Source organism: Liolophura sinensis, chromosome 7, assembly GCF_032854445.1.
Source record: "Liolophura sinensis isolate JHLJ2023 chromosome 7, CUHK_Ljap_v2, whole genome shotgun sequence".
In the NCBI taxonomy this organism is placed as follows: Eukaryota; Metazoa; Mollusca; class Polyplacophora; order Chitonida; family Chitonidae; genus Liolophura; species Liolophura sinensis.
Window position 1 is genome coordinate 28,038,822 of NC_088301.1, and position 11,054 is coordinate 28,049,875.

The 11,054-nt window shown below is 38.2% G+C and overlaps 1 protein-coding gene across 1 annotated transcript; it reads right to left on the reverse strand.

Moving 5' to 3' along the window:
- Positions 1 to 2,210: 2,210 nt before the first annotated feature.
- LOC135471476 (uncharacterized) lies at positions 2,211 to 10,864 on the reverse strand. Its single transcript, XM_064750727.1, has 5 exons — positions 10,798 to 10,864; positions 9,902 to 9,936; positions 7,891 to 7,965; positions 5,036 to 5,216; positions 2,211 to 4,589 (listed from the first exon to the last, which is right to left on the reverse strand). Exons 1-5 carry the CDS (start codon positions 10,862 to 10,864, stop codon positions 4,051 to 4,053), a joined length of 897 nt encoding a protein of 298 aa, XP_064606797.1. The 3' UTR covers positions 2,211 to 4,050.
- Between the last annotated feature and the right edge of the window lie 190 nt (positions 10,865 to 11,054).

The following is an 11,054-nucleotide window of genomic DNA, read 5'->3' on the forward strand; positions in this document are numbered from 1 at the left end:
AACCTGTAGTTCATTTCTGTATCATACGGCGACATATATATCAAAAGTACTTAAAAATGTGAATGGTAGCTTTCTACGATAAACTGACCATTGAAAATCTAAGTCCATGCTACGTCTATGTATTTGTTTGGTTGTTGTTTTACGCCTCTAATGAGATTTATTTTGGATAAACGTCGTCAGTGGTCGGGTTTACGTGGGTTGAGGAAGTAACTACAGTGCTCCAATAACAATTAGTACTTGTTACTAGCAGGGAAACTAGCATTGTCTACCAGTACTCCAATCTGATCTCTCAACACATAACAGATTGGAGAACGGGTAGATAAGAACTGCTGTGCCACATTGGTCGGATATACAAATCGGATAAAAAAGAAAAGTTAAAAAAGAAAAACATAAGCCACGAAAGGGAGCTTGGCCACTAAAGACAATCTATTCCATAGTGTAAATTTTCTATCGTACTTAATTTACTGATATTGTTGTACCTGGAATTCGCATTAAGTATGAATTCGCTCACGTGGCAGTCGAGATAAGAATTTATGCTCAACACATTAATTAGATTTCTAAACGCATTCCTGGTGCCGCATGAGAAAAATCTAACTCCCATTATTTGAAAAATGTTAAAAAGATTTATGTAAGCCCTGCCTTACTGTGAATTTGTTATTTCCTTGCTTGTGTGATTGTTGTGAATCGTTAGGCTATTAACAATTACTGGAAGACGGCACACACTAAAGCCTTTGTAGTAGGCTCATTTAGGTTGGGGCATTTAACATTTACAACAATGATGGTAATAAAACATCAGCTAATTTCATTGTGATGAAACCTGCACAGGATGGTGCTGACAGGGTGAAATTAATGGTGACATCAAATCAGTAGGATGAAATTAATGGTGATATCACATCAGCAGGATGAAATTAATGGTGATATCACATCAGCAGGATGACATTAAATGTGATATAACATCAACAAAGATATTAATGGGGATATCATTTCATCAGAATGACAATTTTTTTTTATCACAGCAGCAGAATGAAATTAAAGGTGATACTAAATCAGCAGAATGAAATTAATGGTGATACTAAATTAGCAGAATGACATTAATGATATCATATCAGGATAATGACATTATTTGGTGATATCACATCAGCAGGAAGACATAATGGTGGTATCATATTAGAAGAATGGCAAAACTGGTTATTCAACTATAAAAGGCCACTACAGATCATGACGAATTGTGAAAATCGCATTACTAATATTGGAACTTTGTTTTAAAAGCATTGATATGTTGGGAAACAGTAATTTATTACTATAAGGGTTGTTTAGATAGTAATTTAACCCGTGATATAGACTAGACAGATGATAATTGATAAATTGACCATGCAAGTATATGGCGCTATGTCAGTGACTTGCAATCATTAAACAGTTAATGTCATGAATCAACAGAAGCACAAAATGTACAGCTTTCTCCACACAAGAGAAATTTGGGGCATTGGCTTTTTTTTTTTTCTGAGGCCAAATTATTATCCACAATCAACATCAGATACAATAACATATCATATATAACTGCAAATTTCTACTCCATTCATCACTGATTGTCAGTTACTCTGGTTCATTGGTCATGAACAAATCAAATTAGCATAATAAATCTCGGGACATCTATGGAAGGTAAACAATTTCACCCTCACATGTTATTTTTCAAAGAAAAATCCCTGCTCAGCACATCTATGTTCTGTTGGTTTTTGTCTGTAAAGTACAGTTACTCATTAACAGTAACATGCATGGTTGAAAAGCAACTTGTTGCAGCTTGTTTCTTAATAATATCAACATTTGCTGTTTGCTTGTATCTTGTAACCCTTAGTGGCACAAAACGCCGGCTTGGGATGCATTCATTCCATGAAATCATTCGTTTCTGGACATCAAAATACATTTTCTTGTATTGTAGCAAGAAGTAAAATACACAATATGTGTATACAACTAGTATAATATCTCATGTAGAACAAAGTCAAATACATGTACAGGAATACTTACAGAACAGAGATCAGCGCAACTTCCCTCGTTTATAAGGACTTGAGATGATTTTATTCTGCACTTTAAAACTGATCACACATAAGGTTAACTTAAGGCGTACAGAGCTGGTTTTTACTGTGGTACACAGAAACAAAAAAAAAAAAACAAAAGGAAAAAAAAGAGAAAAAAAAAAAAAAAAAAAGAAAAAAACCCAGGTAGGTCTACTACACCGAATTCATTGTCTTATTCTTCACCCACATGTACAACTCTGAACAATACCGTACTATTGAGTTACAGCTAAGTACATGGTTCAACATTAGGATGAACACGTGGGAAGGTCCGTCAGCAACCTGCGGATGGTTGTGGGTTTCCCCTGGGCACTGCCTGGTTTCCTCCCACCATAATGCTGGCCGCCGTCGTATAAGTGAAATATTCTTGAGTACGGTGTAAAACACCAATCAGATAAATAAATAAATAAATCAGAATGGAATACATGTACTTAAAACAACTGATCCGTACAATAACCCGTTTTGGCGACTTCCCTGGATGGCACTACGCTATAAATTTATAAATGTGTGGTACTGTTCAGCCACAGCAATCGTTGTCCACAATTAGATGATCAGGAATTCTAATTTGACTTCAACTATATCCCAAATATCAACAAATACCCTTGGAAAGGAAATTTAGGCTACATGTTTTGGGTATAAGAGGTTGTTTTTGTTAAAGGGTTTTAAGTTGCACATTTTTGATGTCGTTTGATGGATGGCTGTCAAACATTTGTTGAACATAATAAATCATTGTGCTTAAATGTGTGTTATGTTTAGATCTGTTACACATGTGCATTTTATACATGTTTAGTTAAATGTCATGATTTAGCGCTTGTGTGTTGCCTGTGTGTGTGTGTCGAGCGATTTTCATCCTTATCATTATAATTTGAATGAAAAAAAAAAAATAAAACTTTTCTTTTCTAAGTAAAATATGCAATTTGGGTTGTGATGGCCATTTTCAATGGACAAAACAGAATCTGTGTTGTAGAGCAAGGTTCACAAAGTTTACCTAGGCGAAGATTCAAACTAGCTCTAGTTCTGGATGGGTGCACTCTATTCACCCACAGGCCATATGAGATCCAACTTCACCAATCACATGTATATAATGCAACCTGTAGTCCTGGGGCTACCTTGATTGTAATACCATGGAGACATGTCAAAAACATATGTTATGGTAGTTACAATGAACTAGTTAAAATCCAGCCAAAAACTACTTGAGCACATTTTTTTTTTCTTTACAAAAATTGCTGCCTGGTTGACCAAGCCCAAATTTGACATGCTCTCATACCCTTATATGTGAAGTTAGTCTCTGCTTTCCTGAAAATGGATTAGTTTAGGAAATGGAAGTATGTGGGCTCTGGATTTCTAAGTTAGAGTCTGAGAAAACACAAGAACATCACATCATCTTGCCAACTGCTCTGAACAATTTCTTACAAAGAAAAAAAAAGGAAACATGTCTGGTTGGGATGTCACATCTTGTGTCTTAATCATACTTCAATGGTGGCAGCACTTTGGCAGCAGTGACTCTGACACAGGACGGCCAAGTATATCATTATGTACACACATTTTACACTCCTTGTTGTCATGTAACTGATAAACTGTTAAGTATGACTTAAAAACCCAAGCATACAAACATATTCAGGAGTTATTAATCTGAATTTAGCTATTCTAGACCACTCAGCCTTCACAGGCCCAGTTCTGTTTTAAACATATAACATCAGTCAGTCAAATTGTTTCACTAAATATGGTGAGAATTTAACATGGTCACATTTCCTTGGCTAACAGAAAGTCCTGAACTTCTTGACTGTTTAAGGGACGGGAATTTTAAGAATTTTTATGAATATTCAAGCAAAAGAGGCAAAAGACAACCAATCAGAACAATAATCATCATAATGAGAAAGTCAAGAAATCAAGTCAATTTCATGAAGGTTACAAGAACTTTTGATTTTCTAGCTGGGATCTTTGTCAAGTGATAAAGAACAGTCTATAATAATTATCATGCTCAGATTACTGAACTTTCTCTGGAGTCCTCAGACTCTGAAGATGATCCACCATACATATCTGCCAGGTTTAAAAGAAAATTTTTCTGAGGAGAGTTATCTCCCTTCAATGTTTCAACACTTGAGGAGTGGCCAGAAGATACATGTACTTCCCATTTTTTCGCACTGGCAGCATTCTCCAATTGCACATTGCCTGGCTTTGCGGGGTTGTTTATTTCCAGTTTACTATTCTTTGGCTGACATGTCTCTGAGAAAACAGTCTGATCTGAAACTCCTGCGAATTGGAGTGGTTTGTCCTCCAAGTCGAACTGTGGAAAATCTAGTGTGACTTTAGCGCGAGCATCTTGATAGCCATACAAGTTTCGAAAATTTTCTTCTTTTTCTAAAATAGGCGTAACTATGGGAACAAAAGCTTGAGCACTATTTCCATGATGACTAGCATTTGCATATCCATGCCTGTCAGGTGATCTGCTGGCACTGGTATCAGTAGTTTTGAACTCGCCAACTGTTGGCAATTTGATTGATGTCACATCATCTGCCACTGAAACAACAATAATGTAAGCATTATAAATTTATGACTTATTTATTTACTTTGTTCATTTCTATGACTGTAGGATAACAGCTTAACAGACGAAAAATACTGTTTAGCTTCACCATATAAAAAACAAGAGGGGTATATGTATATCGGTAAAAGCAGAACAATATATATATGAATCCAAATCCTTTGTTTTGTCAACCCACTCTGAATTATCTTTTACTCACTGAAGCAGTTATTCTTATGCACTGATCAGTATACTTGAGAGCAAGCCTTCTGCGCTTATGCCTGATGGTTATCTTTGTCAAGGTTTTGATTCCGCTAGTATACCTGAATCATGGTAGCATAATAAGTTTGCCTTAGAATAGTTAACTATCCACTAAAATTAAAAAAAAAAAAAAAAAAAATTCATCACACATCTACACACAAAGAAGAAAAATTATAGAAGTCACCTGTTGAATCTACTGGTCTTTTTCGGGCACTGTAGCCTCGTTCTGTCCATGGTATTGTCTTTACACTTGGATCCAACTGTCTCAGCTTACGGACAAATGCCTGGTATTCTCTCTTCAATCTGTCAATTTCGTGTGAAAATTCTTCTATTTTCCGTGCAGGGTAGCACGGCACTTGTGATTGCTGTGGGGTACAAACAAACAGCATTTCTTTGTGGGCTAGCATGGCACTTGTGATTGCTGTGAGGTACAAGCAGACAAGACAAACTCTTCTGTTATCTTTCTTGGCTACCATGGCACTTGTGATTGCTGTGAGGTACAAGCAGACAATATACTCTTCTAAGTTCTTTGTGGGCTAGAATGGCACAAGTTTGTGATTGCTGTGAGGTACAAGCAGACAAGACAAACTCTTCTGTTATCTTTCTGGGCTACCATGGCACTTGTGATTGCTGTGAGGTACAAGCAGACAATATACTCTTCTAAGTTCTTTGTGGGCTAGAATGGCACAAGTTTGTGATTGCTGTGAGGTACAAGCAAACAAGACAAACTCTTCTGTTATCTTTCTGGGCTACCATGGCACTTGTGATTGCTGTGAGGTACAAGCAGACAAGGTACTCTTCTAATTTCTTTGTGGGCTAGAATGGCATAAGTTTGTGATTGCTGTGAGGTACAAGCAGACACGACAAACTCTTCTGTTATCTTTCTGGGCTACCATGGCACTTGTGATTGCTGTGAGGTACAAGCAGACAATATACTCTTCTAAGTTCTTTGTGGGCTAGAATGGCACAAGTTTGTGATTGCTGTGAGGTACAAGCAAACAAGACAAACTCTTCTGTTATCTTTCTGGGCTACCATGGCACTTGTGATTGCTGTGAGGTACAAGCAGACAAGGTACTCTTCTAATTTCTTTGTGGGCTAGAATGGCATAAGTTTGTGATTGCTGTGAGGTACAAGCAGACACGACAAACTCTTCTGTTATCTTTCTGGGCTACCATGGCACTTGTGATTGCTGTGAGGTACAAGCAGACAATATACTCTTCTAAGTTCTTTGTGGGCTAGAATGGCACAAGTTTGTGATTACTGTGAGGTACAAGCAGATAAGACAAACTCTTCTGTTATCTTTCTGGGCTACCATGGCACTTGTGATTGCTGTGAGGTACAAGCAGACAAGGTACTCTTCTAATTTCTTTGTGGGCTAGAATGGCACAAGTTTGTGATTGCTGTGAGGTACAAGCAAACAAGACAAACTCTTCTGTTATCTTTCTGGGCTACCATGGCACTTGTGATTGCTGTGAGGTACAAGCAGACAATACACTCTTCTAAGTTCTTTGTGGGCTAGAATGGCACAAGTTTGTGATTGCTGTGAGGAACAAGCAGACACGACAAACTCTTCTGTTATCTTTCTGGGCTACCATGGCACTTGTGATTGCTGTGAGGTACAAGCAGACAATATACTCTTCTAAGTTCTTTGTGGGCTAGAATGGCACAAGTTTGTGATTGCTGTGAGGTACAAGCAGACACGACAAACTCTTCTGTTATCTTTCTGGGCTACCATGGCACTTGTGATTGCTGTGAGGTACAAGCAGACAAGGTACTCTTCTAATTTCTTTGTGGGCTAGAATGGCACAAGTTTGTGATTGCTGTGAGGTACAAGCAGACAAGACAAACTCTTCTGTTATCTTTCTGGGCTACCATGGCACTTGTGATTGCTGTGAGGTACAAGCAGACAATATACTCTTCTAAGTTCTTTGTGGGCTAGAATGGCACAAGTTTGTGATTGCTGTGAGGTACAAGCAGACACGACAAACTCTTCTGTTATCTTTCTGGGCTACCATGGCACTTGTGATTGCTGTGAGGTACAAGCAGACAAGGTACTCTTCTAATTTCTTTGTGGGCTAGAATGGCACAAGTTTGTGATTGCTGTGAGGTACAAGCAGACAAGACAAACTGTTCTGTTATCTCTCTGGGCTACCATGGCACTTGTGATTGCTGTGAGGTACAAGCAGACAATATACTCTTCTAAGTTCTTTGTGGGCTAGAATGGCACAAGTTTGTGATTGCTGTGAGGTACAAGCAGACACGACAAACTCTTCTGTTATCTTTCTTGGCTACCATGGCACTTGTGATTGCTGTGAGGTACAAGCAGACAAGGTACTCTTCTAATTTCTTTGTGGGCTAGAATGGCACAAGTTTGTGATTGCTGTGAGGTACAAGCAGACAAGACAAACTCTTCTGTTATCTTTCTGGGCTACCATGGCACTTGTGATTGCTGTGAGGTACAAGCAGACAAGGCACTCTTCTAATTTCTTTGTGGGCTAGAATGGCAGAAGTTTGTGATTGCTCTGAGGTACAGACAGACAGAATAAACTCTTCTGTTTTCTTTGTGGACTAGCATGTCACTTCTCGTGATAGGGTTTTGAACCAGCAATCTAATCAGGCTACAGCCTAGGGTTCTACCACTAGACCAAAGGCTATTTCCTCCTGGCCTACATGTAGATAGCCATTCATACTATCTGCCCTCAAGCCATTACATTAACCCAAAGAAAAAGTACAGGGTCTTTTAAAAGCAGCAAAACCTGCACTTCAACTTACCAAACACACACCACTCACAGCACCAAATGTGACAGGGCAACCACAACGGCATTAGAACCAACAGCCTTAAGAGCGTAGCCTAAACTTCCACCACTGTACCCAACTGAAAATCCTGTTGGCTTGTTACAAGTATCTGAGAAGGTTGTAACAAAATTTAAAAAAACAAAAGACAATTATATGAGGAGTGTAGGACCACTTCATTTTGGACAATATGATGTAAATGGAGCATGTGCAGCATGTATGCATATGTAATTTTGGTGGCTCACCATCAGGTAGAAATCGATGTCCTTCTTCAAACTGGGCAGCCATTTCTGTATATCAGCTATGGAATTCAAGGTATTCTGTAATGAGCAACAACAACAGATGAACAAAAAATGCTGATTGGTTTGGGTTTCTTAGAGATTTCAGGATAATTCCTGAATATTATAATAATCTTTGTCACCAGAAATTGTGTCAAGGCAAATTTTGGTATTCGTGACAGTTTCAAGATCTTCTGGATCCAGGAGACAAGATAAGGTGTATATTAAACTTGAAATGACTTGTATGAAGATGACCAGCACAGAACGCAGAAGCTGTGACAAACAGAAATAAGGATACACATGTACATGACAACCTTGGTTACTCTAACTGATTTCACAGGGCTCATATCTGACCTAAAGCCATACTAAAAAAAGACACCTGCATAATTAATGCTGGTCAGTTTCAAAGATGAACGAAAAGTGGAAAACTTGGCAGAAACAGGAAACCTTAAAATTGCCATGTTACTGACAAAGCTTTCCCTTATGCTCACATGACGGAAAGTTGCACAAATTCACATTATTTTTGTTAAAGAGAAGTTGTCTTCAACACACATAAGACGGTGTAGGTCATGTCCCCAAAACCGCGCTGCCTCTCGGTTGTAGTCACGTCTATTACCTATCAGAGTACTCTGACTAGAACTGTCATACTAATGTTCTGCCTGAGAGCTTGGTTTGTTCTAGCCTGGGTGCCTTGCACTTGAAAATGTTAAAGGTATATTGAATTCCAAAACTTTTTGAAGCTGGATTGAATACCATGTGCCTTTGAAACTTCAATAAAAGAATACTTACTATACTGTTCTCCATTAAATACATTTGCCTACGTAATTCAGTCAGAGCTCTATTTCTTTACATCTTTTTCTAAAACTTGAGTCTCCTCTCAGTATTTTCAAATGCAAAGCTAGAACTAGAACCGAAGCCCTCAAGTGGCATGTTTGTATTACACTTAGCCATGTTCGGGTCCCAACACCACCTCCACACAACCCCCCTCCCCCAACACCACCCACCCCCAACGTACATTTTTGCTGTGTTCAGTTGTTTTAATGTACTAAACAAAAAAGGAACTTCACTTTATGTTGCAAATATACCCATATAAAACCAGGTGTGTTGATAGTGGATAAATCAGATTTATGAACGTAATAAACATATATTAAAACAGGATTACATGTAGGTATTAAGGTGCACTTGGTGCACCCTCCAGTCAACAGTAGCATGATGAGGTCACGTTTTGATTTCACAGGGACTGGACTCACAAACACAACAGCAAAGCAATATCCCTGATCACCTCATTGAACACAGCATTAGGCAACCTGAGCCACTGCTGAACATTCTGAGGTTGATGTCTCAAGGCATGAAGACTTCTTCCAAGAGCATCCTATATGTGTTCGATGGGATTGATTCAGGTCTGGTGATCTCGATGGCCACTCCTTGACCTCAATACCCGCATTTTGCAGGAAATTTTGAGTCAAAACAGCTGACATAGCACTGTCATGCTGAATTACTGTTTACCTGAGTCAGAATTGGCCCAACATAAGGACGTTGGAAGACGGCCAGCGTGCAAGTGGTTTTGTATAGTCTTGGTATTAATGTGATCTCTGAACAGTGTGTTACTGGTTCATGTTCAAATCGCAAGATGATTATGCAAATGACATAGCCGAATCTGATTGTCCTCGACATGTGTCATTACACATACGTGGCCGTCCTGATCTGGGGCGATCAGATGTTGTAGCCATTTAATGCACACTTGTCCTCAGCTTGTGAATTGTCCATCTACTGTATCTCACAATATGTGCAACACCCACAGCTGGCCAGCCTGAAAGTGCAGGTTGGCGTTTTCACAATTGCAATGGTCGGATTTGTTACGTTAGACCTGGCCGTTATGGTATTCACCAACAAGAATATTAACTACCTTGTACTACCCATTTTCAATCTAGCTTATTTCTCTAAGTTTCTATTTAAATTGAAAGAAGTTATTTCTTACAAGCTTTGGCCTTTTAGGATTTTTCTTTTCTTCTTCTGAAAAAAAAAAAAAAAAAAAAGAGCAGTTTGATTATTTATCATGGATTTAAAGTTAAAGTAAAGTCGTTTTTCAGCCTTAGCTAGCGAAGAGATTAAAAGCCATTAAACATTAAGTCAGCCTTCTTTACATTTAAACTAACTTGACCCTCTCTGCACCAAGATGGGACCAATCTGCATGCAATACATCAAAACAACAAATTTAACTTTGAATTTTGATCCATTTTTCACACTTGCATTATCGCTCCATGACTGACACTGACGTAAGATTTAACAATGTACTAACGCACTGAGATGAGAGGCGTTTTACAAAGCGCACGTAGCACTACACCCTTGTAACTACCATGGTGATGCAATAACTACAGTACAGGTTACCATAGAAGATAAGCACATTACTCATTGTGAAATGGGCCCCACGCCCGGGAACACGAAGCGATCTTAGACTTTGATCTTACACTTAAGTCAAAACCTCAGTCATTAAATTTGGTAATGTATGGTCTTTTCCTTTATTTAAGCTGCATTTTGTTGTATAATAACTTACCCTGAATTTAAGAAAAATTCTGACCTTGTAATATAAGAAACAACAATTTTAACGCGATCTGAAATTTTGACTTCAGTCTAAGATTGCTTCGTGATCCAGGGGCAGGTCTGTACTGCTTGCTATGTTAGTACATCGTCAGATCAGTTGAGCCTGAGACCTGCGGCTACTTGCTTTAACACTGTTATTGAAAATTACACACTACAATTTTAATCCATGTCCAGTCGGTAGAGTATTATTTTCTGTTTTTAACTGCTGTTTGCAACTGGAAGTTCTATTTTTAGGTCAGTGTATAACAATTAAAGGAGTTGTTGGTATGTTACCCTCTCTTTGTTGTTGTAGAAGCAGACGATTCAAGCGAGTGACCTGTTTCTCTTCGTTTCGTGCCATTGGTGATAACTCTAGACACTGTTTCGTATTCTTTAGTATGACTCTTTAAAGATAGTCTGTCTCCTTCCATGATAATTATTTTTGTCATATTTAAAAAATAATTGGAAAAGCAGAACAATAAACTAAAATTAAAGTTAAAACTAAACTGAAGTTTGGATACTAAAAGCGGCTAAAGATAAAGCAATCAATA

What these genes read in the sequence shown, in the direction of transcription:
- LOC135471476 (XM_064750727.1), bottom strand. Translation starts at nt 10,864, where the DNA reads ATGGCACGAAACGAAGAGAAACAGGTCACTCGCTTGAATCGTCTGCTT. An exon ending in TCTACAACAACAAAGAGAGG is followed by an intron (nt 9,937 to 10,797) that starts GTAACATACCAA and finishes TTTTTTTTTCAG; the next exon opens with AAGAAGAAAAGAAAAATCCT. An exon ending in AAGACCAGTAGATTCAACAG is followed by an intron (nt 4,590 to 5,035) that starts GTGACTTCTATA and finishes TTGTTGTTTCAG; the next exon opens with TGGCAGATGATGTGACATCA.